A 27838-nucleotide genomic window follows, 5' to 3' on the forward strand; every position below is an offset into this window, starting at 1 on the left:
AAAGGGCAGTAGTTTAATATAAAAACCAGAATTCTGTACATAAAAGTATGCAATACAAGGTCAAAGGAACAATAGATTTTTTTTCAAACATTCTTAGCTATATCTGACTCACTTTAAATCACCTCCAATCTAAGCAATGACTTTATTCCTAGTACCTCCAGGCACGGAATCCCTAGGTCTCTGTTTACTCAACTAGAAGAGGAAGAGGAAAAAGAGGAAGAGAGGAAGAAGAGGAAGAAGGGGAGGGGAAGGGGGAGAGGAGGAAGGGGAAGAGGGAGAAGACAACTCATGAAAATGATACTTCAAAGATTGGCAACAAGCATCACCATACTGACACTAGCATTGTGTGACCCAGAGACATGAATCAGCAGCTTTTATACTGAGATCAAGTTTGTCTTCTGACATTGGGAAGTTACTTTGGTAAAAGAATGCTAAATGCATATGGTTTGAAAGGCCAGCAACTTCTGTATATAAGACCACTGAACCATATCACTAACTTGGATATCTCTTTAAGATCAGAATCTGTCTGGCTGCAGTGCCAATGCACCTGTTCTAAGATCTCATCTAGGACAGAAGAGGACAAGCACCTACAGAATAGTCAGCACCGCGGTGACACTCACTTAAGATGATGTTGTAGTTAGATGAGGAAGGCAACCCTGAAGGGTGGCCAGAAAGCCAGCACCAGGGACTTTTTCTACCCTCAAGTCCACTTTACATTATGGAAAATGACTTTCTACAAAGAAGGGCAAGGAATGGGGAGATCCTTAAATGTTCTCTACCTTTTAACTAAAGCAAGTTTAATCCCCACTTGCATTCATGTAAAAGGGTGATACCCGCTGTGCTTAAGCAGTTCTGTAACTAATGGGAAATGATTCCTTTCCAGTTCTACTGCCTCTGTCCATAAACTGCAGACTTTAATATAGTCACCTTCTCCTGGAAGGAAGGGAAAACGCATCACTATTATCTATCTGCTCAGCAATGGTCCAAGGAAACATTTCTATTTAGAAACACTCTCTCACTCTCTCTCTCTCTCCCTCCCTCCCTCCCTATCTCTCTCTCTCTCTGTCTGTCTGCCTCTCTCTGTCTGTCTGTCTATCTCTGTCCATCTCTGTCGGTCTGTCTCTTTGTCTATCTCTGTGTGTCCGTCTCTCTGTCTGTCTGTCTCTGTCTGTCTCTGTCTCTCTGTCTTTCTCTGTCTGTTTCTCTGTCTCTCTGTCTATCTCTGCCTGTGTCTGTCTCTGTCTCTTTGTCTGTCTCTGTTTGTCTCTCGGTCTGCCTCCCTCTCTCCCCCTCCCCTGCTTCTCCCCCATCATTTTTCTTCTGGGAAAATAAAACACCTGAGAATCTACAAGCCACAGCAAAACTAACTCTTTAAGACAGTGTCAAACAGAAATATAGAGATCTACTGCCTCCTGCTTTTATCGCCAGTTCATTGACACCTTTCATTTCTGTAGCTTGCACTTCCTCTCAGGTTTGCTATGCTGATATTCCTTCCCTAGTGGATGCAGATACACACAAAGGCAATTACTCTTGCACACTTCTAAGTTCCTTACAACAAAAGTGAAATTTATTGTGGGTGCTTCCAGAAGAGTTTTATGTCACTGCTCAGGCAAATAAGGAAAACCCCTAAAAGCAAACCTGAGAAGTGTTCTAAAAAATCACCACGTTAATGTCCATTTCTTCAAAGGAACCAGTATACTAATTCTTTTCACATGAAGTCTCTGAAGCATATAGAAAGTATATGCTTCTGTCCACACTTTGGCTTGTGCCTAGCACAACCATTCCCTGTTGCCATGGGTTACAAGGGTGAGTCATTCGGAGTCCTCCAGACAATTTGAGGAAGATCTTATAGCAATTTCAGAATGAAATACTCTTTGTAATTATCAATTTGCCACAGCTCGGTATACTAAATGAACAGATCACAAACCTTACTAATGTCACTACATAAAAAATAGGGACTTGAGTTAGGCAAACTTGAGAGGTTCTACTTCCCCATTATGAAGCAGGTCTCTCATTAAATGTCTGTATATAGATGCAATCACAGGTAGGGGTGAGTAGTTTCAGAATCAATGTACAATAAATTACAGTGATTTGTGGCCGTCATTAAAATATCTTTTAACCTCAAATCATATGACTCTTAGAAGCCTTTATGCGAAGTCCTTCATAGACACACACTTAAATAGGAATCATCACAAGGAAATATGAGAGTGGTCAAAGGGCACGATAACTCTGATATTAAGAACAAGAGTAACAAACATTTTACTTGTACCTGTAATTTTTTTCTTTTTTTTTTTTTTTCGGAGCTGGGGATCGAACCCAGGGCCTTGCACTTGCTAGGCAAGCGCTCTACCGCTGAGCTAAATCCCCAACCCATACCTGTAATTTTTTAATTGCACATTCAAACTTCATTTAACTCACCTGAAGCACCTTGTGCATGTGTCAGATCAAACCTATGCATCCAGGAAAAGGCCAGAGAGGAAGGCAGGGATAACAAATGTAGCATCGTTCCTAAGCCTGCATTGCTTAAAGAAATGTCCTCAGAGCATGCTTGGGGGGGCTCCAATGACAAATGAATTGTTAAATGTTCTCTAAATGTTCATCTGAACATCTGAACTGGATTATAAATGACTTCTGGGTCAATCAACATCATTTGTACAAATAAGAACGTGAAACACGTTTAAGATGTAAAGCTTGCTAATTGGCTAAACAGAAGGATGACGCTGTAGAGTGGCCTGGAAATTGCATTTCCTTCCTTTGGGTTTGTTTCCCATTCTGTCAGTGGCTTCTCTTCTTCCTGGTCCATTCTCTGCCCCAGGATCCTTCATTCTGTATTAATAATTTAATTTAAAGACAAATGTGCACACAAAGGAAAGGAGGTTTGAATGTGCACTGAAACTGAGCCCTTCTGTGCATCACCTCTCCCTATTATGAAAAGTGGAGGAAATCGGTGATAGGTACCAATTTCCACATGGGAAATATTGTGATCTGAGGAAAGACTTAACTGAAACAAGATTTCCTTTTTTTTGAGAAAATTGTTGAAAAATCCAATAAACCCCTTTTGGGCTAAATAAAAGCCAACACACACACACACACACACACACACACACACACACACACACACAATATCACTCTTTGTTTTCTCATAATACATGCATCTTATATGTCAAACCAAAATTCAAAGCGTAATGAGAACGCATCAACACAAGCAAGGCAGGATAGATTCAACTGCCGTGGATCCTTTTTAAATAGCAGGTCCTTCGTAGTACCGCTGTCCATCTGCCGATGGCCAAACACGAAAGGCCTGACTTTTATTGTACCTTCACACGGTCAGCCCCAAAGTCCAATTCTAATCTCACACAGAAGTTGCTAATCCTTTTCTGTTCTTTGGCAGGGCCAGGCCAGCCTGCAGGTTCTCTGTACTTCACGCTTAGACTGGCTTGGATTTCAGGAAGGAAGTGCCAGAACCTTAATTGTGACCTTTTCCTTCTAGTGCCTGGCCAATGCAAACTCAATCAGGTTCGGGAGCCAATCATTACAATAAAAGTTGCATGTTCCATAGAAGCTAGAGGAGGGGAAGGGGCCGTCTCCCAAGTTCCCCATAATTGAACGTCAGTGAGGAGCAAAGAGCATATCGGTAACAGAAGAGGGAAGTTGCACTCAAATGAGTCTAGGTTTTTTTTTTTTTCTTTTTCAAAGATGTATTTATTTATACCCATGGCTTATTCAGATTTCAAAATTCATACTGCCTTTACAATACATGTGGTACTTAGAGCTGCAGAAGTCCGATTCTGACGTACAGTCGCCCAGCTTACAATGCATTTCTGCACAATCCATGGAGATCAATAGACTCGGGAAACAAATATGTTGATGGATGAGGACGGCTCTGAAAACAACCAGGTTAAGGTAGCCACGTTGCTGGTTTCATAGTTATTCTCGTGCTGGCAGAACCAAGGGGGTACAAAGGATTCCTCCCTTTTTGTAAAGGGGAAAAGGGAAAGGGGGAGGATAGGGGGAGGAAAAGAAGGGAAGAGAATGGTGCGGATAGTGAGAAAAAGAAGAAAGAAACGGAGGATGGTGAACAAGGAAGAGAAACCCAAAGAGGGGCGGGGGAGTAGGAAGCAAAGCTATGATGTATGGAAGCTAGCCAGCCACCCAGCCAAGTGCTCCAGCACCCGCAAGCCTGCATCCCTCCCTAACAGACTCTGGGTTCAGTCTGTAGACTTAGGGCTCCCTGGTGCTGACAGCCCTCCCCACAACACCAGTGCAAGCAATGTGTGATGTTCCAAGTAGCCCAGAGCATCCAGCCCATCTGAACCCGCCACTCCCTGGACCTTGCTCACCGCCCCCACCACCACCACCACCACCATCGACTTCTCCTTGGCACCCCCCATCACTAGTCTCAGGGTGGGGGGTAAACCCCGAAGACAGCAGCATGGGGGAATCAAAAGAAGGGAGAGTGTAGAGGAAGCAATCAAAATAATTTTTAAATAATGTGATAATAGATTCTGGGGAAGTGCCAGGGGAGGGTGCCCGTGGCAAGCACCTGGGTAGCACAGCACGCTGTTGCAAATCCCCCAGGCTGCATGGGGCTGGGCGATTTTCCACAAAAGGAACTTTGCAAGAAGCGCAGCGGTTTTGCAAGGCGAAGAGGAGAAGATCGCAGCGTTACCTGGCCGAGGTCAACGCCGGCGGGCCGCCGAAATCCTCAGGTTTGCGGTCCTGAGCCACTTGATCGGGTTACTATGGAAATCGTCTTAGGGAGGACGCGAGCAAAGCAGGAGCCGGGCACATCCTCGTCCGCCGCCGAGCGAGCGCGGGACCGGGCGCGGCGCCTCTTCCCCGGCCCGGCTCGCTCTTTCTTCGCTCTCGGCCCGGCCGCGCCTCCCCGCCCCGCGCCGCCGCCGCCGCCACCGAGCAGCCCGCGGGCCGAGCCGAGCTCTCGCCGCGCGCAGCCGGCAGCCGAAGCGCGAGCTCGCAGCAGCCAGCCGGGGCGGCGAGTGGCGCTGTTTCCCAGCCGCGCAGCTGGGATTTAAAGAGACAGACGCGTCGCCGGGCTCTAGGGGGCCCTGGCCGGGAGAGGAACCCCGCAAACTCGCCCAAGGTCCACCCAGACAGAACCCAATAGCCCCAGTCCACTCACTGGGTGAGCAAAGTTTCCTGCAGAGAACACCTCTCCAGAGACCTGCCTCAGCCACCTCTCCTGACTGCAAAACAAGCTGCAAGGAGAGTAAGGGATTTTTTTTTCCTCCCTTAGAGACTAAGGGGGAAATGATTTGTATGCTCAACAAGTCATGCACCTATTTTCAGCAGCTCTGGCTTCCGTCCTTGTGCACCGACTTTTTCATTGAAAGCACACAGGCAAACGTGGGGGTGGGGGGGCACTCTTCCTTTCATGTCAGACTCTAAGCAGAGATGCGTGGGTTTGGGGGAAGGTGGTGGTGGAAAGATATAGCTGTCAAATATCTTGGATTTTCCCCCCTTCCTCTTCCAGCTAAAGTAAGGTCTCCTTTTCTCTTCCTTCCCAGGTCTGGAGAACGAACGTGCTTAAAGGTACATTCCAACCACTACTCCAGCATCATTCAAAGGCTCACCTTTCTCTAACCACCTTTTCTCTGCAGCTGGGAACACGGGGATTGGGTGGAGGGGTGGGGGGGGGATCTAGCAAGAAGAAGACACTAGTCTGACCCATTTCTACCCTAACTCAAAGCCAGTTCTCAGTGAGCACACACATCGGAAACAGAACGTCAAGAGTGACATGCGTAGTTGGTTACTACCATGCACGTGTAGAACTAGAGAAATTACAATCCAATAGGTTTGCTTCTGTGCCAACCAATGCTCTTCATTACTTCGTACATGACTCAGGACCTTCGCGGTCCAATTTCCCCCTGGAGGAGAAGCCGAAAGGGAACTATCTTGAGATACCCAGATAGTGGGTACTTCATAAATATCGAGGGTGCTCTAGAACTTGGTTGATGGAAGCTGTCCTGCGGAGGGGCAGACCGATGTCTAGACCTGGCGAGCAAGATTTATACATTTTTTTTCTTCTTTCAGTCTTAGACTTTAGAAGTTGTATGAGCTGTGAACATAACAAGTCCCGCCCACCACAGGGCTTTAGTTTCCCTCTTGAACCTCACTATCCACTCACCTCCGGAACTCACAGCTCACCGCCTTCAATAACGTTTCTTATCCTGGACAGAGGCTAACTAAATGGCATCATAATGAAATAGACTCTTGGACAGAAACTACTATAACAAAGTGTCTGAGGCTGCATAACATGTCAACAACATAAAGTGACTCACAGTTCTGGGCTTCAGAATCCACCCTCTAGATGTCAGAAGGTTTGGAATCAGACAAGAGATTGGTTTCTGTCTCTGACAGTTTGAAAGCTTTGTCCCTGGTGACCACTGATGTGCTGAAAAGCACCTTTGAAGGCACATAACTCCGTTTGCCAGAGAAGGATCTTCAGGGTATGATCAGTATCCCAAGGCTCCACCTGTTGATGCTGTTACACTGTGAAAGGTTTCAACATGAAACCCGGAGAGACACAAACACTCAAGCCACAGCAAAGTGTCTCTTGAACCCTGGCATGCCATGTTACATGCAGGACTTATTTAAGCAAAGACTTAGGAGTCCTCGGGATCAATATACCTCACTCTATCAGTCTAGGTAACTCATAAGTATTTGTGTTTCTAACCAGATCCAACTTGATGTTCATTTTGCTGGCCTGGGTACTGGACTTTGAGAAACACTGGGGGGGAGGTGGTGTGTGAGAAATGCTGGCCAGTGGCTTTTCAAGTCTTAGTCCTTTGTCTCTTCACCCCTCACAGTTGCCTAACACCTGGAGCAGGTGACAGTTATTAGCTGTGCCATGGTATTCCACACAAGCCATACTCACTCCCCCCACCTCCCACATGGATGCTGCCCTCTGTCAAGCTTGCTTGTATGTTCCCACCATGGTATCCAGGTAACTTTTCCTTATCTCTGTAGAGGATGCTTCCTCAGAATCCACACCAAAAAGCTGCAGATCTCACACCCAAGTTTGGCGCCACTACCTTGTGATTCTCTGCATACCTGCCACCTATTAGGCATTATAATATGTTTTATTAGTCTCCTCTGACTCTGTGTGTGTGTGTGTGTGTGTGTGTGTGTGTGTGTGTGTGTGTGTGCGTGTGCTTGTACTGATAAGAGCTTATTTTCTTCCCACATCCAAGTGCCTAACTCTAAGGTAGTGGGGAGGCCCAGCGGTATCGAGAATAGTACAGGAAGACAGACAAGTCTTTGATGGCTGATGAACACATTGTTGACCAAAGTCAAATATAATGTTAGCCAGGCCAGAGGGTTGACGAGGAGTTTGCATTTCTGAACTGCTGGTATATATCAGGGGTTAAATGCTTGGCAGGTTATCTCATATATTCCTCTGAACAACCTTGCAAGATAATTATATGTGGAAAAAACCAGACCTGCAAGTTAAATAGCTGGCTTGGTGTCACATGGCTGCTATGGGGTTAGGGGTTGAGACAATAGGCTTTATAATAAGCAGGTGATTTTTCTGAAGGCATGAAGTTAGATGTGAAGGCTCTTCATGTGAGCCTTTCATACTTTCGTACATGCCACCTGAGCTCTGCCATCCCACCCAGCAAGGGTTGGACTTGCACCCTGGGGTAGAAAACTCTGTAGCTTCCTTGCACTTCCTGAACCAACAGTCTCTGGTATGTGTCCTTCCCAGGTTCCTGAAAGGGGTCGATTGGGCTGAGGTTGTAACTTCTGTACAGTCCTGGTCTCCCTGTGTTCCAGATCCTGAATACCGTGTAAATGTATGGTATTCGTGTGGTCCAGTCCTTCAGGTCAGAGACGGAAACCTCTGCTCTAGAGTTGGGGCCAGGGAAGGACTCCTCAGTGTCTGATGTACATAGTACATTGGATGTCATACGAGATTATAATTACCTAGGGTGGTAATTGGCAAATACAGTTAAAGGGTAAGAAGTGGATAATTAGTTTCCCTTTACACACCTATCCAAAGAAGAAAATCCATGCATCCTAAACCAAAGAGGATGGGGGTTTGGTTGAACACAAATGAAATTGAGTATAGCTACCCACCATGGGGTTTAATTCGGAAATCAGACAGCTACTCTAAAAGTACAAACTTGTAGATATTAAGGCCCCTTTCACGTAAGCATGGAGCCTGTATAACAATTACGGAATAAACCAATGTAGATTTCTTTCTAAGTATGGTACCCTTCACAGAGGAGGCTAGGAAAACTTAATGTGCTTACAGGTGCATGGGATATTTAGGGTAACAGTTCTTAACCTTATAGTATATTAGAATCACTCGGGGAGCTCACAAACTCAGAACGCACAGGTTCCATCTCAAACCAATTATATTGGGTCCTCTGGGGTTTGAAATCTAGTCGTCCGGGTTTTTTAAAGCTTGCCAGGTGGTTCTAATGGGAGCGCAAGACTGAGGGCCACTTCGCCGCAGCTAATCTCCAGTGGGATCCACACCTGGCTGCTCTTATCGTCCCTTGGGAAATTTTAAGGGCGCTCAGGCCCACACCCACCTGCAGCGGTTCTGAATTATTAATTGTTCATCATTATAATGAGCCTGACGCTGGGTCAGGGTTGAAAGTCACGGTCTGAAGCCAGTGTTTGTCAAAGCAGAGTCCCAGACAGCAGCATGAGCATGGCTAGGAAATGTGTTGAAGATGTACTTCTCCACCCCCCCACTCCAGTTCTGCAGGTGTTCAGGGTGGGGTCCATCAATCAGTCTATGATCCCACAAGCGCTCCTGATCACTCTGACACACCGTAAATTTGGGAACCAGTGGCTTACAGCATAGCATTAGCGATATTATCCTGAAAGAGTTTGAGAGCCAGCACTGATCTTGAGCAAACACCTACCACCCTTCACTGGAGAATCAACTATTGGCTCTGACTTGTTTCCAGATGCTGCTCATGCTGCAGGTCCAGTCTGAGAAGCACTGTTCCACAATGTGCCATGCTCTACAGTTAAATACTAAGGAATAAGGAAATCTAAATGCTGTTTTTCTTTTGGAAAGGACTCTATCCCAATGTAAAAGCAGTTTTGGGATTGGCAAGAGGGCCTCAGCAGGCAAGGGTGAGAAACCAGATGCCTGCTCCCACCCCACCCCACCCGACCCCACCCCAGGGGCTCAGTCACCAGCTGCCGAGCAGGTCCTGTTTTAAAAGATGCCCACCATCAAAGGCCCGCTCTCTCACTCACTCAGTCTTTCCCTCTTGATCACTCTGTCTCTTTCTCCCTCACCCTTCCTCAGGGCAGTCTTTATATGCTCCCTCCCTATCATTCTCCTGTGAGGTCTGTTACCTGTTGTGACTTTGTGATGTCTCTTGGCCCTGATCTGCCAAGGCATTCTTCCACAGAAACCCAAATAGTAAGGGTGCTTGCCTTCAACCTGAACAACTCAGTTAAATGTGGGGACCCGTGTGAGATGATGTCACAGGTGAGGCAGGTACAAGTAGAAGGAGGCCTGTCATTGGATGAGAAGGAAGGATGGGCGGGAGAAAGGTTTGAAGGAAGAGGAGGAGACTAGAAGAGAAGGAAGGACAGGGAGGGCAGTCAAGGCGGAGAGAAATAGAAGCTGATGTTAAGATTCCGCTCTGTGTATTTACAGGTTGTTATTAATGTTCTTAAGGGATGGATGGTACTGGGCTCTGTATGTTTAGGTGGGCAATTATATCTTATCAATTGGTCAAAGGTTATTATTGTGTTGTGTGTTCTTTCAAGTGGTGATTTAATTAAATTCAAGAGAGTGTGTGGTGGATGAGACACTGGGCTACCACAGAATTGGGATGTGTCTGTCTGGCATGATGGAAACCTGCCTTGGGAACTAGATGGGTAGAGAGATTGCTGCCAGGCTCAGAGAGCGGCCTTCGGCAGTGTGATATGGGATGGGGCAGAGCTGGTGAGAGGCTTTGCTGACTGAGAATTAAGATATCCAGCGATTATCTTGGGGCACTGTGGTGCCGGATCTAGTGGTGATAAAAGACAGCATTTATATTTTTTATATTTTTACAAGTACCATGTATGTACAGTGTAGGGTGTCATCTGTTGTTGTAAAAATATAAAAAGTTAAAAATGTATGGTTGTCTTCTATCCTGCTAGGTCCGGCACCACAGTGCCCCAAGATATCTGCTGGATATCTTAATTCTCAGTCAACAAGCCTCTCACCCACTTTGCCCCATCCCATATCACACTGCCGAAGGCCGCTCTCTGAGCCTGGCAGCAATCTCTCTACCCATCTAGTTCCCAAGGCAGGTTTCCATGTCAGAAACACACATCCCAACTCTGTGGTGGCCCAGACCAGACACCCCACACTCCATTACACCTAAATCTACACATGAAAGAACACACAACACAATAATAACCTTTGACCAATTGATAAGATATAATTGCCCACCTAAACATACAGAGCCCAGTACCATCCATCTCTTAAGAACATTAATAACAACCTGTAAATACACAGAGCGGAATCTTGACATCAGCTTCCATTTTCTCTCCTCTGTGACTGCCTTCTGTCCTTCTTGTCTCTTCCTCTTTCTGTTCCAGTCTTCTCCTCTTCCTTCAAACCTTTCTCCCGCCCATCCTTCCTTCTCATCCAATGACAGGCCTCCTATCTTGTACCTGCCTCATCTGTGACATCCTCTCACATTTCACCCTTTCTGTCTAATTTAAAAATAAAAAAAAAAACTTTTCTCTCAAATATAAGCTGAGCACAGCTATTATCATTTTGTAATTAAAATAATAAAATATTTCTAGCACCCAGTCCAACACTATATCAGTTAAACAGAACATTTAGTTATTCATTCCAGCTTTAAAAAGGCTTAAAAATCTGTATTATATCTTGGCTAGCTTGTATACTGTCTGATAACTATCCAATAAAATATGTATTTTCAGAGTTAAACAGCCTGATAGGCTATGAGACTATAATCAGTCTTCAACCCCATCAGCAATCTGAGAATGACCAAATATCTATACATATAGGAAGCCTAACACGGCTTCCAGAACTGAGAGGTTGTAGAGACAAATCTCCACTAGCACAGTCCCCGGTTAGCAACATGTGACCTCAAGTCTTCAGCCTTCTGGCCCAAAATCAACTGACAGACTCTTGAAATGCAGATTTTGAAAGGTTGATCACCCTGTCTTGGCAGGGTTTATCAGTCAACTATTCTGAATAATTTGTCCTTTTCTGGACAGAATTAGTCTGTAGATGAAACAGGCAGTTTTGTCCAGTCGCTGCCTAGCCACAAAGTATTGCCTCACCCAGAGGTAGAGATGTTCAAATTCTTCATTAAATCTGCCAAAGGGGAACTGTTAGGAGCAGATATGTCTCAACAAAAGATAAATAACTTTAAATCTCAAATTTTGTGGATTTCTGACGTTTTTGAAAACCATCTATACAAGACAATCTGGATGTTGTCTTTAAATCTTAATATTATCTTGAAAGTACTCTCACAAAGTCAGAGCCATGAATTTGCTATTTGGCCCTTAACTCACATGTGAAATCAACTCAGAAGTTTGTAATGACGTCAATAGAAGGACTGGCTCTCGGATGTAGATCGCTCCTGAGAGACACAGCCAGAATACAGCAAACACAGAGGCGACTGCCAGCAGCAAACCACTGAACTGAGAATAGGACCCCCGTTGAAGGAATCAGAGAAAGAACTGGAAGAGCTTGAAGGGGCTCGAGACCCCATATGTACAACAATGCCAAGCAACCAGAGCTTCCAGGGACTAAACCACTACCTAAAGACTATACATGGACTGACCCTGGACTCTGACCTCATAGGTAGCAATGAATATCCTAGTAAGAGCACCAGTGGAAGGGGAAGCCCTGGGTCCTGCTAAGACTGAACCCCCAGTGAATTAGATTGTTCGGGGGGAGGGTGGCAATGGGGGGAGGATGGGGAGGGGAACACCCATAAAGGAGGGGAGGGGGAGGGATTAGGGGGATGTTTGCCCGGAAACCGGGAAAGGGAATAACACTCGAAATGTAAATAAGAAATACTCAAGTTAATAAAAAAATAAAAAATAAATAAAAAAAAGGACTGGCTCTAAACCTTGTACTTTTAAACTTTTTTTGACAAATTCTATACCAAAGCAAAGATATGATTTTAGCTTAGTTACCAAATGAGATTATGACTGTACAACTCAATCTAGCTAATTCCTCCCTGTTAAATTACAACCAATTTTAAATTCCTCATAAAAACAAGTTTAGAATAACCACTTCCAGCCCCCCAAAGTCCAGGGAATTGGGGCGACAACTCCTCTATAACTTCTTCAAGCTGTACATGGGCGTTGAGATGTCCTTGGGGGTGGGAGGGTAGGAAGAATGAAGCAAATGCTGTAGCCGATGTGTCCTGACTGGACCCAGCTGAACGTCCTTGAGACCAGGAATCCAAGTAGGCATACTCTGCAAAATACAACTCTCAAGACAAAAGTTTAGAATCAAGAGATCTTTTTGTTTGATTCTCCTGATTTTAGTTTTTCAGGCGGTCCCCCTCTCTCAAATCTGATCAGTACAATTCTATGAGATTTCCAGAGCCTAATCACACTTTTTAAAAACACAAAGACAAAATCTTTCTTCCAAAATACTGTGTTCCTTAATCTATAACCGGAAAAGCTTGTATCTTGCACTCTCACCCAGAGTAATAATATTACCATAAAACTCAAAGTCACACCCATTATGAAGATTAAACAATTTTTTTAAAAAGGAAGTAAGCTAGACAATAAGCCTGATAGGCTTTTGTACTCTATGACAGCTTGACTTTTTTTATTTTTTATATTTTTACAACAACAGACCCGCATGCTTAAAAAAGAGAAGAGACTTCTGTGAGCTGTCCCCTGATCCCCACAAACGTACCATGGAACGTACAACCCTTCCCCATACACACAGTAAAGAAATAATTGTGCATGTGGAGAGGGTGGGCGACTTCAGAGCACTGAGCCCTAAATGGGATGTCTTTATCACACCCCTACCCTAACGATTCATGAATCCTTGTAGAAAGAGGCCATTAGAAAGATCGTGAGAGCTAGAGAGGTAGGTGGACATAATGCGATTGATTGGTGGGCATGCGAACTCACAGAGACTGTGGCAATGTCTACAAGGCTGAAACAAGCCAGTCAAGATCCCAGCACCAAGCTATTTGAAACTGATAGCTTCTAGGAGTGAGAAAATTTATTTTGATTTGGCTTGGTTTGGTATGGTATGGTTTGGTACATTATGGTATGGTTTGGTATGGTATGGTTGGGTTTGGCATGGTTTGGTTTGTTTCCCAGTGGAGTGACTTTGGGTATATTAAACTCTCCAGGGCAGGCCTCATTTTCAGGGATAGTTGGATAACACAAACTCCATTAATGTCTTGTTTCGGTTTTTTTAAATTCTTTATTAGATATATTTCTTTACATACATTTCAAATGTTATTCCCCTTCCCGGTTTCCTGTCCATAAGTCCCCACCCCCTCCCCTCCCCCTCTCTTATATGGGTATTCCCCTATACATCCCCCTTACTGCCCCCCACCCACATTCCCCTGCACTGGGGGTCCAAAGTTGGCAGGACCAAGGGTTTCCCCTTCCACTGGTGCCCCAACAAGGCTATTCTTTGCTACATATGCAGTTGGAGCCCTGGGTCAGTCCATGTATAGTCTTTGGGTAGTGGTTTAGTCCCTGGAAGCTCTGGCTGGTTGGCATTGTTGTTCTTATGGGGTTGCAAGCTCCTTCAACTCTTTCAATACTTCCTCTAATTCCCAAGGGGGTCCTATTCTCAGTTCAGTGGTTTGCTGCTAGTATTTAAGAGAGAAAAAGAAGGTGAAGTAAGGTAGGGCGAGGGAAAGGATCTAGGAGGAGTTGGGGGAGAGAAAAACATGATCAAAATACTCTATGAATTCTTTAAAATGATGAACTTGTAAAAAGACGGAATAGGGTTTCATTTTGTTTTCTTTTCCTAATGTTTTAATCTCAGTTTATGCGTAGCAGTGTTCTGGCTACATGTTTATATGTCCACACCCTCACAGAAGTCAGGAAAAGGCCTCAGATCTCCTAGAACTGGAGTCACAGGTGGCTGAACCTTATTCTTGGCAAGAGCAGCAAATGGCCATAAATGATAGTGTTTCTTCTAAGCTCCACCCAATAGCCCAACAGTTACCTAGCAATAGCCAGGTAAGCCCGGCTTGCTATAAAAAGACTGGTGGGTCTCTCCCTCTCCCCTTTCTCCCTCATTTTCTCTCCTCCCTCCCTATCCTCTCCCCTTGTTCCTGGACAGCCTCTTCCCTTCCTTCTCTCTCTCTCCTTTCTGTCTTTCTCTGCCCCCCTTCTTTCTCTGCCTCAACTCCCTTCCCCACCCTCGTTCCATGTCCCAAATAAACTTCATTTTATACTAGACCCTGGTATGGCTGATACCTCCTGGAGATGCCTTTAAGGCACTACCCCAGCCCACCCTACTCACTCCTTCCCTTCTGCATGCATTAGGAAACATTTCAGTAACAAGGAGCCATCCCTTCAACCCTGAGAGCAGCTTTTAAGGAGAATATTCTTGAGCCTAACTTCCCCCAAGTTGAGGCTATAGAAGGATTCTCTATGTGTGTGCATAGGATACATCTCCGACTTATGAAGAGGGAGTGAGTGTTGACCTGCACAACTCAGAATCCCTGGCACCTGAGCCCGGACTCAGTGGGAAAGGGCTTCCTGGCTGCACTAGATTTGCAGAAAACCTCAGGAAAAGAAATGAACCCTCTTCTGCTCAAACCAAACCACTTGAAGGTATAAGAAGAGAGGTAATCACGTTGGAGTTTTTCCCTGATTGTACACATGAGCCCCACCTGCCTTCCAGAAAGTGCTTTCCTGCCGGCAACTTCTCTCAGGAAAAGCAAAACCTGTTTTCTCTCAAAAGGCAATTGCTTTACTTCTCGATGGCTTACAATGAGAGTAGCAATGTAAACCCTATCTGTCCCAAACTAACAAATGTTAAGGAGCCCCCATGTTCCCACAGGCTGGGCTTCATGCCATGAGAAGGCACGTGGAAGGAGATCACTGTGTCACTAATCTTTGCCTCTGGTCAGACAGCCAGAGAAAATCCTGAGTGAGCCGGATCGCTCAAAAAACCACCCCAGACTGTGAAATCCTTCATCTTTTCAGCTGATTGAATTGATTTCAGGCCCACTAACTCTGGATGCATGGAGGAGGACATATCAGGCAAAGACTCTTCTTCATACCTTGACACCTAGCAGCTCTTTCTGCTAACCATTGCTTCGAGAAGTCCTGTTAAACCACATTTCCTTCCTGGGACTTCTTCACCATCCACTGGATCTCTCTGCTTTAAGAGGTGGGAGGACCAGCTCTGAAGGAGCTATGAGTTGCTAGCCAAAACATCAGGTGCAAAGTTGCTGACAAGATAAGAAAAAAGCCTTTCTAAGAGAGACCCACCAGCCTGTTTACCTGGACTTTTGCAAATGGCCCAGATGTTAATTACTGTATCAGCTGCCAAAACTACTTATTCTGAGCTGTCTGACAGTTTGAATGAAATCTCTTTCTCCTGAGGCTGGAGGAAATAACAGTCATCGCCAAACTGCAAAATATCACCTAGATTTCTTTTTTTAAGTCATATCCACTTAGAAAAAGCAATGCAGCTCCCAGAAGTGTAATTAAGTTGCGTAGGTGAATGGGGACCTGTCTGTGGCCTTTAAAAAAGAATATCAATTGCAAGGGAAAGCCAAGAAGGGAACAAAGGTAGATCAAAACCGGTGAAAAGAAAAGGCAGGTAAGAATAATAAGGAAGGAGGTTCTTGTTCATGGCATGGAGTCCCCATTTGCAAGGTGCCAACTATAAATGAAAATCTAGAACTGTTTCATTATGGAGTTGCTCTCCATGGGAAAAATAAAGACCTCAGTCTTTCCATCAGATGATTCTCCAGGAGACGTTTCTACCTCAATACCAAAGTCCTGATGAGGTTTCAAAAGACATCATATTGTTCTTAGAGAATAATTGTTTTCAAGAGACTTCAATAGATGAACTCCTTACAAAGATGACAATAGTATTTATACATGAGTCTATGCTCATGTATCCATTTATACATGACACTTAAAAACAGTGCAAATGTGGAGAGGGGGATCAGGGAGAGGCACACAGATAAATACAGATGGATTCCACTAGGAAAGTAACTTCTCTCGAAACTTTGAATGTTTTAGATGCCACTCCCATTGAGTGTTGGAACGCTTGGCCCATAGGGAGTGGCACTAATATGAAGTATGGCCTTACCGGAGTAGGTGTAGCCTTCTTGGAGGAAGTGTGTCACTGTGAAGTCAGGCTTTGAGGTCTCATTCTCAAGTTACAGCCAGTGTGGTACACAGTCTCCTCCTGCTGCCTGCTGATCAAGAGGTAGAACTCTCAGCTCCGTCTCCAGCATCAGGTCTGCCTGCATGCTGCTACACTTCTTGTCAATGACAATTATGGACTAAACCCATGAAATGGTAAGCGCTTTCCTTTATAAAAGTTGCTGCGGTCACGGTATCTCGTCAGAGCAATAAAACTCTGACTAAGACAGTGTTTCCAAATTAAAAAAGCTTGATTGAAAACTAGCTTAGAATTGGGTGGTAGCTTGCTCCTACAACTGAAGGGGCTGAGGCAGGCGGACAGCTGGGGGTTTGATGGCATGATCTTCATAATGAGTTCCAGATCAGCCTGAACTGTGAAGTGAGACACCAAGGGAGACTTATCTTAAAAAAGAAAGAAAGAAAATACAGTAAAATTGCTGCAAAACAAGTTGCCCAGAGGGACAATGGGAGAAAAGTTTAAAGTACATTCCTAACGCATGGCACCTGTTCCTTCCTTGGACCATGACTGACACCATTAGAGATGCTAAACAGGGGTCTTTGCACGCCGAGTACTACAGCCTTGCTATCTTAGACCACGGTGACCTTGTAAATATCCGAAAATTGATTTCCAGGCTGCTCCCACACCGTTTGTTTATAACCTTGGCGTCCTAGATGGAGACGAGAAAGACAAGCCAGCTGTGGTTCTTGAATGACTGTGTTCATCAGCGCTCAGAATTACACATCCCCCTCCCAAGGCCTTGATGACGTCATCACTGTAGGTGAACAGAACAGCAGCATGGAGAATCTCCTAGAAGACGAGATTCAAGAGCTGTAAGCAGTACCTAAAAGAGTACAGCTGCTGCGTACTCTTCTGTATTTTCAAATACGACAGTGGATTGTAAATCTCGAGGAGCTGGAAACTATGGTGCACAACCTTTGAAAGCCTAGGTCATCTAGATTCTTATGTACTTCTGAATCATTAAATCACCTTTACCTATTTTCGTGATTTTTTTTCTGCATAGCAATCTCCTTCATGTTAAATGTTGATCACATTAATTCATGCTATGGCCTTTAAACCTCCAATAGTAATCTCATGCTGGATATGAGAGCTAAATCATTAAATACAAGGATGTTAGCACCTACTTTATTTACATTTATAGCTATCATCCCACCTAGACACATTTCCACAAGTAACCAATAAAATAGAATTTAAATAATCTAAATATATTCCATTTCTTCAGCCGTGCTATTCTTAACAATCTTAATCTAATAAAGAAAAGATATTTATTCCTGCTTATTGGTCAACCTTTATTTACATAGGATTCTTATCTTTTAGGGAAAACAAAAGAATTACCACAAAAACAAGACAGAGCAGAGAGTGATTTGTTTTTAATATGCTCAAGTATAAAGAGAAGAGATGAAGTGAGAGAAAGTTCGTCGCTCTTGCCGCACACTGACAGTGCAAATCAAGATTCAAGAGGTACTCACTGGGAAGCCAAGAGAAGAAGTGCTTTTTTTTTTTTTTTCAGGAACAAAACATCCGATAGAGGAACATCTGTTCAGAAAAACTCAATATATAAGGGGAGGAATTACACATCAAATTGTCCTTATTTGTGAACACAGGACACATATTCAACGGGGAATTAAGCAAGTAGAAGTCAGGAATGACAAGTCATTCCTATCACCATTGAAAAACCCAGGGCCACCTGCATTCCAGAACCAGGCGCCCTCCCGACTCTGCCTTAGGTAACTCAGCACCAGTGGCCATGTCAGCACCAACCACCAAATGCTCCTCATGTGCATGTACTATACCCCTTTATAAAGCCCAGGGCTGAGTGGCCTACTGTCTTTCTCCTCCCTACCAATCTCCCCCATGATGTCTGTTGCATGGGATAACCTTGTAGCAATCTTTGGCCCTCGGATCAGTGCAAAAAATCCTAACAGCCATTCGGTGATCTGGCTCTTAGAAAGCCTACTAGAATCTTCTCAATTCAGAAGGTCTTCTTCGTACAGCTTATCTTTCCTAAAGACAACCTGTATGTATTTATCTATATGTATTCAACACCCCAAACCCTATGCTGCCCGCTAGATAGAACAAAGAGAAAAGGAAACTTCTCACACACTTGTACTGGGCAAAAGAAGTATGTACCAGTGGAGTTTTATTCCACCAAGCATGAGTGCAGAAGTGTGTTTTTCTTACTAAAGGAGTGGTCATGGTCAGTTTAAGGGACGGGCTTTCATTTATGCTTGTTTGTTTGTTTTCTGCCTCTAGAGTGTTATTCTGGTTTTCATGAGGTGACTTTAGGAACTCAAAAGGAAGCACAGAGAGCTTTATTGGCTTGCTAACCAAACGTAGCTGCCCAGCAGTCAAACATAGAAAAGTCAACAGAGTATGCAGATACAGCAAGTAGCAGGTCCATTCCGCATGAAAAATAACTGGTTATAACTATCCCGAAAACGTCAATCCCATAGCTCATCTGACCCGGAGCTACTTGTCACTGTATGACACCACAAACTCCTCCAGCTACCCTCTGTGCGAGGCATAAATTTGACTCCATACTGTGTCAGCTATTGATGAAACCCTTTCTAATTTATTAAAATGTATTTATAATGGCCCGGTTCGCATGGCTGATGAGAACAAGCACTTTTCTGATCTCTATACTTTTCATTGAAAGTACCATTTAATTTATGTGTGCGAGGGTGCATATGTGTGGGTGTCGATTTTCTACACTAAACATAACATTGCCCTGTCATCTTCTGCATATGAGAAGGAGTACGCTGTTTTGCTTAATTAGGATTCTAACTCTCTTCACAACAACTCGTGACACTTCATTTTGAAGCCACTGACATTTTGGTTACTGCATAATTCTTGACTGGAGCCATGATCTGCAATCCCAGGCACCGCAGGGATGGATAGGGACCAGATGCAGAGTCATACCTCAGCCCCTGTAATAACTGTCACAGGAGTGCAGATGTGAAATGCTAATGTCTATCTCCTCGATGTTTTGCATACCAGGAAGTTTTCCCACTAGTTTATAAACTTGTTGAAGTCATAAGCACTTAGGAAGGACGTGATAAACACATCCGGGTTTATCAGGAGTCTTATTGAAAAGAGAATCCTTATTCTTAGCCATATCCTTAGCCTTATCTTTATCCTTGTCCCTACTAAAAAGAAGATTTCTAGTTCTAAACAGCTACTCTTGCTTTGTGTTAGGACCAGTTATCATAAGTCAACCTGAAAATCAAAACTGACCTAAGTCCTTCTCCTCTCTTACTTGTATGCGGGATCCAGTTAGAATGTCAGCATCTAGGGATGCTGAAGACCAATGACTTTAAAGGACAATTGCGTGAATATCTCCATAAATTAACTAAGAGTCGTTTATTTCTGATGCTCCAGGTAGAATGTGAGTGGAGAGCGCCCCGTGGCTATTCCATTAATTTAAAAAGATGATAGCACACTGGAAAATCTCACATAAAAGAAGTAGAAATGAGGCCATGTGTCCCTTCCAATTTCTTTCCTGAACGCTCAGCTCTTAGGAAAGCATGAGATCTCCCTTCATGAGGGAAGGGTTAATGTTATGGCTGCACACACTTCTTATACAGAAAGCAAACGTTTGACAAAGCACGCATTTTCAAACATAAACATCCACAGAATTTACTCAGGCACATAGGCATTCTTCAAAGGTTTAAAGGCATGACCCGATCAATACATTCATTTGAAATCTAACACCTGAAGTCTGCAGTCAAAATTTATGAACATTTTATGCCTTCTTCCCCTAAAATTTCCAGCAGGCTGTTACAGTCTGATGTCTGTGGGAGGTTTCCAACTCGGCTGCAAACCCAAGTAGCATTTATAGCAATGTATTTCTGTAGACCATCTATCTTTTGGAATCCTTCACACCTCTGCAACAGGAACCCTTGGCAAGAATAGATTCTACCCATATCAACTGATCATGTTTGCATCAGCTTAGAAATAACTGTCATGAATGTAATGGATGATGATGATGTTTTTAATCTCAGAATACCATACTTGATAGCTGGGAACATATCAGTGGGAAAGTACTTACCACGGGGTTGTGAGGACCACAGTTTGGATCCCCAGAATCCACATGAAAAGTCAGATAAACATGGAGGCCCACCTATAGTTGCAGACCTCAGGAGGCAGAGACAGGGACTCCCTGAAGGAAGCCAGCTAGCTCTATTGTTGTGCATGGTCAGCTCCCATCTCAATATACAGGGTGGGAGAGGTGGAAAAAGATACGTGATGTCAACCTTGGGCCTCCACCCACGTGTACACACATATGCACACCCACCACACACACCACACCTGTGCCCACACATTTTCAAACACACACATGCATTCAGGCACACAAACACATGTGAAAAATAATACTATAACCAGAGCAATGACACATATTCTCGTTAACCTGATTTATAAGGCACATTAGGGTCATAATATAACAAACATCTTTACTATTTTTAGCACAATAATCTTCTTTCAATATTTTGTAATTTTTTTCAAAAAAGTTGCTGTCATCAGACTACAAATGCAAAGGTTGCTTAGAGGTTCCTTTTTGATATGCTAGATAGAATGCATTACTTAATAAATAATAAATATACTTGTTGTGGACTTACTATGCACTGAAAAAAAAAACCTGAAAAGAACTTCAGAGACTCCAACTGCACTTAAAATAGTCTTGTTTACCTGGGACAATAATAGCATGAGAAAATTAAGCTTATAAAACTGCTTAAGAATATGTACTTCTGAGGCTAGAGAGATGGCTCCGTGGTTAAGAGTTCAATCCCTCGCATCTACATGGCAGCTCACAACGGTGCTCTAAGAGCAGCTGGTTTTTGTTTTTCTTTTTTAACAAAATCTCAGTCATTCGATTTTACCAATGAAGGAGGCTGAGGTGAAAGCCTGCTGGCTCAGCAGGACAGACAAAGCACCCAGTTGATCCTGCTCCTCAGCCAGCATCCCACCAGATATGTCTCTCACCAGTCTCAAAAACCCTCCTTCAAACTAATATCCCTCCCTTCTACTTCCTGTGTGTCTCTCTATCCATGCTCCTGACTTCCTCCTACTCTCTATGGTTTTATCTTAATAATCCTATGTTCCCTTCCTGTCAGCTGGTTGCTTGCTCCACCTCTTGACCTATGTAGTTCACTTTATTTAAGCCTGTTTACAATATTCAAGCAGACAGCTCTCAGATTAAAGGTATGTCCTAAGGCTGAGCCTCGCCACAATTAAAACCAGGTTTTTCCAGTAAATATCATAATGACACGGTTCACAGTGTGATCAAATAGCCAGCCACAAGCACTCAAGGTAATTTTGCAACTCCTTTTCTGGATGCCACTCCTGAGGCTGTGGAGTTAAATTAAACCAAGTTAGGGGTTTTTCAACTAGGTCTTACAGAGCTGTGGAACTCAAAAGTTTGGTCTATAGGACAACAGCAATACATCACCTAGAAGCTGATTAGAAATGCAAAAAAATCTCTTGCCCCAACAAAGACCTGTGAGTATGAATCTCCATTATTCCCAAGTCATGAGACCATCCACGTCTCTACTATACTTGGGATGAGAATAAGGCAGGAGCTGGTGTTGAAAGAATAAGTTGAAGCTAGAGTCATGAACAGAGTCTAAGAGGTTAACGACCTTTAAAGTTCAATGGAAGCTATTTTTGTTCTCAGTAGTCAAGTGTATCTTGAACTACAAGGAAAAATGGCTGGGTACAAAAAACACTAATTAGAAAATGCAACCTGGAGACACCACACATGTATTTTGGGAGTTGTTTAGGCAAGTTCTGGTCTCTTGAAAGGAAAACTAACTGAAAAGCAATGTGCTTTATGTGGGACAAGTATGCCATAGCAAACTGTGTGCATCCTACTTATGGAGAAACGGTAAAGGAGTAGAGGACAATCTCACTGTCTCCCTTTTTTACTGGGTGAAGATGGGCAGGAGAGGCAGTCTGCTTTCCTTGTTAGGATCTTGATCTGTCAGTGTTGCTTAAACCCCTTCCCTGGGGAAGACTAAATAGCACCTACCCCTTTGCCTGAGGTCCCAACAACAAACTGAGGCATAATTCCACCAGATTCAGGCTGGAGAACCAGCGAGTTCATTGGGCTTCCTTACAGACCCTAGGTAGCATGGCACTCCTCCTAAGCAGCTGCACTCGAAAAGGCTTACCAACCTAAGAGAAGAGCTTCCCTGTAGCCATAGAGATGGAGCCCCTCCCCTGCCTTCCCTGCTTCTATAGTCTCCATCCTCTCACCTGTGTCTTTAAGAGAGAAACATAGTTGATAATTCCTTTGTGGTACCAGGGCAAAATTTGGCACCTCTCTTGGAGAAGTAAACTCTAAGTAAGCTATATACTGCTACACACAAGTTAATAAAAGAGAAAACTGTCCTCTGCCACAGATCTAGCATCAGGGTCCTAGAAACCTGAAAGGACAGACATTCAGCAGAAAGGCTGGCATCAAGTGAGTCATGTGCTCTGATAGAGATGTACCAGCAGCAGCCCTGATATACCAGCTGTGGATCAGCACATTCCTGGTCTATATCTGAAGGGGAGAAGGAGGTTGAACTCATATCAAGGGGAGGTCTCTGTGGGGAGCAGTCTCCCTGTAAACTCAGGGGAGGAGGAAGTTGGGGTGGGTAGTTTCCCCGTAAACACGGTCAACACACACAGCAGGATAAGGCTTTGCCATTGCCATGGGTCTGAGGCACTGGGGTTCTAGATGCGGTTGTGGCCATATCAACAATACATTTCACTTAGGATTTCATCCTCACAGTCTCCAGCTTGGATTACGCTCAGAAATGACGGGGATATAAAATATTAACTTCAGTCCTCTCTTAGGCAAACTCAATTGAACCTAAATGCTGTAGGTTTCTTAATGCTAAACGCAGAATAAAATAAAAATCAAGAAAAACAAAGATCTGTGCCTGTTATAAGACCACCTACTACTCATGCCATTGAGGTCAGAGTTAAACTAAGAGTTGATGGAGAGGAATGGATAATGAAGTTGATTTCAGAAATTATGTCTCCGTGCTAAGAGTAGAACATTGAATTGGAAAAATGGAAAATATATATATGTACATATATAAAATAGATATACATATTATGTATATAAAGATACATACTTCCTACCCACCTCATACAACTCCTCCAATGTCTCCCTACTCCCTCATATTTATGACCTCTTCATTTATTAGTATTAATAATAATAATAATAATAATAATATGTGTATGTATATACAAATACAACCTGCTGAGTCCATATGTCATATGTATATGTGTCTAGGGCTGACCTTAGGATTGGATAGCCTACCAAGGAGCTCATTGCTGGAAAAGACCAAATCTCCATTTCTTTGTAGATGGAGCCTCTGGAGATTCCTCCCCCACCCCATCCATATTGGCATGTTTACTACAAGATAGATTCTCTTTTTTTTTTTTAAAAAAAAAGGAAGCATGATAAGTTTCCCTATAGACAAGGAAATCTTTCACTTCTCAGAGATTGGTAGGAGTCCTGAGCATGAGCTCATCCTGGGGAAGAGATTGGAATCAGTAAGGGTGAGTCATCCAAAAGGACACGGAGAGCTTGATACAGCCTGTGACATGTGGACAGAAGCAAATGTCAAAGCAAAACAGAACTCTGAACAGATAGAGAGGAAACCCAGGAGAGAAAACCAATTACGTGGTGACGTCAACAGTGTCAAATGTCATGGAAAAATCAGAGGACCCAGGACTCCCCAAATCAACCTATGTAATTCACACAAATGAGACAAGTACATTTCTGGGTCCAGATATATGCTAGACACTCTTACTCAGATTTAATAATCTTCAGGAGAGTTTAACAGCGACCTCAAAAAGGAAGAGAATTCTGGGAGGGGGAGGATTGGGCCACAGAAAAGGGGTACCTTGTGGGAATGTCAGGGTCAAGATAGGGGTAGGCTTTGTTTTTGTCTTTTAGAGTAAAAGAGAAGAAACTGCTTGTTTGAAGGCAAGCAATAATAATAAGTCCAGAGAGAGAGGGGTGGGGGGCTGTGGATGAAGCTAAATGACTGCAATGGTAAATGTTAAAACATTAAAGATTTAGTGCTACTTAGCACTTTTTGCTTTCTATGGGAGCACTGGCTTAGTTTACTAATGCATGGAATAAAAACTATTGTTTTCTGTGTCAGCTCTCTTTGTCTCTCTGCTTTCTTTGTATGTGTTTTCATGGCTCTTCATTCTTTAAAAAAAAAAATCCCATCATGGCCTTGTGAACAGTTAATTAATTTTACAATGACATGCAATCATCAGACTAATTGTTGATCCAATTCCAAATTTATAAATTAGGCTACTTTTTTTTTCTTTAACCACTAGGGAATTTCAAAGTCTTTCCTGAAAAAAAATTGCATATGTGCCCCATAACTTATTTCAATAAAATATTCTAAGTTCTAGCTTATAAAAGTGGTACTTCTATAACCCCAAACCAACTCACGCCATAAAACTTTCTCTAAAACTTACAAAAATGTGTCTTTGAAATACAATAATTACCCAAAAGCAGTATCCTCATTTCTTACATTATTAAGCTCTTCCACATAATTATGATTACAATCAATACTCTAAATTGGCATGTTTCCACCTCTGTTGTGAGTGTAATGTCTCACCTGTCATAGACAAATGCCTGAGGTACCCAAAGCCCTGCTCCTTTCCTAGAAGCCACAGCAGCACAGTTGTCTAAGACAGAAATCCAACCTCAGCTACACCAGCTGCTCCCTTGACATTTCTTGGCGAACCTCCCGAGCCTAAATGTCCCATGGGCAAGATAAAATGTCTGTGTGCATGGATATCAATTTCTCTCACAATTAAATCCTGTCCTAGACATGCAGATATAGAGTACCAACCTCATCGACACCCAACAGCTAGCCACTTTGGGGAGATGATCGCTGGATAATTTCCTCAGAAACGAGAAGCTGGGATTGCCAGAGGAACCATCCGTAGATATTTCCCTACCTCTCTCAGAAACGAGGTGGGGGACTGAAAAGAAAAGAAGCAACGACACTGGTGTCTTTGCGACACCAAATGTAAATAAAAGCAAAATTCGGTCAATGATTACAAAATCGGTCCACCTTCTGTTTACCAATAGAAGTCATCCTAAAATAAGTAGAAACGGGCTACATATGCAATCCATTCCCTAACAAATGTTAAAACACTTGGAGGTGCTTACACTTCCACAAATATCTGCAAAGTTTGTGTGTATTTGTATAGGTAGGTTTGCAAGTGTTTGCAAGTGTGCATAACACCTGTGTACATGTGCGTGAAAGCCAGACATCAACCCAGGGTCTTATTCTTAAGACACTATCCATCTTATTTTTGAGATGGGGTCTTTTCCTGGCCTGGGGTTTGCCAATGCAACTAGACTGGGAGGCCAACAATTCCCACTGGTCACTGGCCTCCCTATTAAGCAAGCATCAACACACCCAGTTTTTTTTTTTCCAAGTACTTTCTTAGGATGGAGCCCAAGTCCTCACACTTGCAAAGTAAGCAGTTTACTGAGCTGTCTCCCAGCCCCCATAAAGGTTATTTATAGTGTACATTACAGTCATCTTATGATAAAAGGATAAGCAGATGGCAATTGTGACATATTGTTACTTAGACAACAGCAAAACTGAAAACGCAGCAGGAATATAAAGTTTCCTCTTGTCATTACAAAAACTATTCGCCCAATGCTATGCAAAAATCCTCCCAAAAACTCCTTTGCTATAGTCTCCCTATTGTGTTTCTCCTGAAGTATTAATGTCAAATAATTATAAGGTTCTTTTATACTCTAGAAACACAAATTATAGGCAAAGACTTTCAAAACACGTGAAGAATTACTTCTCAAAAGTAAAGCTCATACAGTTCACCTGGGGATCTTGTCAAAATGCTGACTCTGATATAGTCAGTCTGAGGTAGGACCTGAAAGCATCGAGAGTCTGTGTTTCTAATAAGCACCTCCAATTTTCGAGAGGAAGGACCTGAAAAGAATTTTCAAGTTGGATGTGAAGGATTCCAAAGGACCAGAAATGGGCAATGGGCTCTGTGTGTGTGTGTGTGTGTGTGTGTGTGTGTGTGTGTGTGTGTGTGTGTGTGTGTGTGTTTGTGTGTGCGCGCGCACAGTTGGTAGAGAGAGCAGAGACTGTGCAGGCTAAGCAATGGAAGATTTGAGGTGAGCAAGCCGTAGTTCAGGTTCAAAAGCTGATACAATGGAGACCCAAGAGGAAGATAGCCAGTTTTAAGGATCGAAGGCAGAGAAAAGCAGTATCCTAGTTCAAGAGGAATTTCTCTTGTACGTGGAGCTCAGTTCCTGGGTTCCGTTTGGGCTTTCAAATTCTTGCAAGGGCACTGCAAACATTATTGAGAAAAATCAGCTTTACTTGGTCTACCAATTCAAATGTTAATCTCATTCAAAAAAGAAAAAGAGTTCTTATAATCCTACAAAATTAGTGTTTGACGGAACATCTGCATGCCGATGGCCCAGTCAAGCTGACACATATAACTATCGAAAGCCCTATTGTGACTGTCAAAATAAAATAAAACAAAAACAAAAACAAGAAACAACCTCTCAACAAGCCTCAATAACCTATTAGAAGTAATTGCAAATAAATCTTTCAAAGTTGCAACTTAATTAGAGCTTGCTTGGCCTATAATAAGTTCGATTATAGTATTTACTATTGGAAGTAATAGAATTCATATTTAAAGAAGCCATATACTTAGGTCAGAAACTCCATTTTAGATGCTGATAAGACTTGGAAGATGGTGGACAACATCCATGTAAGAATCTCTTGAGAACAGAGGAGAGAGAGTTGGAGGTCAGCTATCCTAAAACTGAGTGACAGCAGAAAACACTAGAATTGGTAACAGAGGGGGGAAAATGGGAAACTTTATATAGCACAACAGAAGGAGAGTTCAGAGTCTGTTCCAGAAGGATTAGTCCCAGTTGGGAAGCACTTTCCTCACAGTGAGGGAGAAGATGCAGCTGCTCAGGGCTGGAACCATTGCTTAAGACAAGCCCCAGAGAATCTGCACAGTACTCTCGGTAGCATATACGTTAGAGATGAAAGAGAATGTGCGTGTGTGGTGTGCACAAAAGCCCTGCATGGACGGCAGCTGCATCCACGGAGATAGGGGAGGGGCCAAGAAACCTCTTGCTGGCACTTGACCAAAGCAGCCAATTTTAGGAGCCCTGCTGAGTAGAGAGATTGCTGGTTCTAGCAGCAAAAGTCCAATACGAACCACACACTCCGGGAACCTACAGCAAGTGTCACGGGACTATACTCTGACTTCCGCCCTGGGGCTCACTTCTCTAGTTAAGGATGGATGCTTTTGAGTCGGAATCATACGGCTTGCTACCTAGGTAAGGTAGAAAGCTGGTCTAGGCTGCAGTCAAGAGGGAACCAGAGATACAATTTCTGAATGTGTGCCTTGATGCTAGGAGGGACCTCCCAGAAGCTAGACTAGCAACAGCCC

General features: G+C 43.4%; 1 protein-coding gene and 1 pseudogene across 1 annotated transcript in view; both read right to left on the minus strand.

Annotated features, from left to right (window-relative positions):
- The window catches only part of LOC148004669 (large ribosomal subunit protein eL42-like), a 70108-nt pseudogene extending 65717 nt beyond the window's left edge, over positions 1-4391 (minus strand).
- The window catches only part of LOC148004670 (uncharacterized), a 183316-nt gene continuing 159165 nt past the window's right edge, over positions 3688-27838 (minus strand). Inside the window, exons 2-3 of the mRNA XM_087559353.1 lie at positions 4670-5066; positions 3688-3972 (exon numbers count right to left, since the gene is read on the minus strand). Coding sequence (XP_087415479.1) covers positions 4741-5066 — 326 coding nt within the window. The 3' untranslated portion in view covers positions 3688-3972; positions 4670-4740. The remainder of the gene's footprint in view (positions 3973-4669; positions 5067-27838) is intronic.

The sequence above is a fragment of the Rattus norvegicus genome, chromosome 7 (genome assembly GCF_021556685.1).
Source record: "Rattus norvegicus strain SHRSP/BbbUtx chromosome 7, alternate assembly SHRSP_T2T, whole genome shotgun sequence".
In the NCBI taxonomy this organism is placed as follows: Eukaryota; Metazoa; Chordata; class Mammalia; order Rodentia; family Muridae; genus Rattus; species Rattus norvegicus.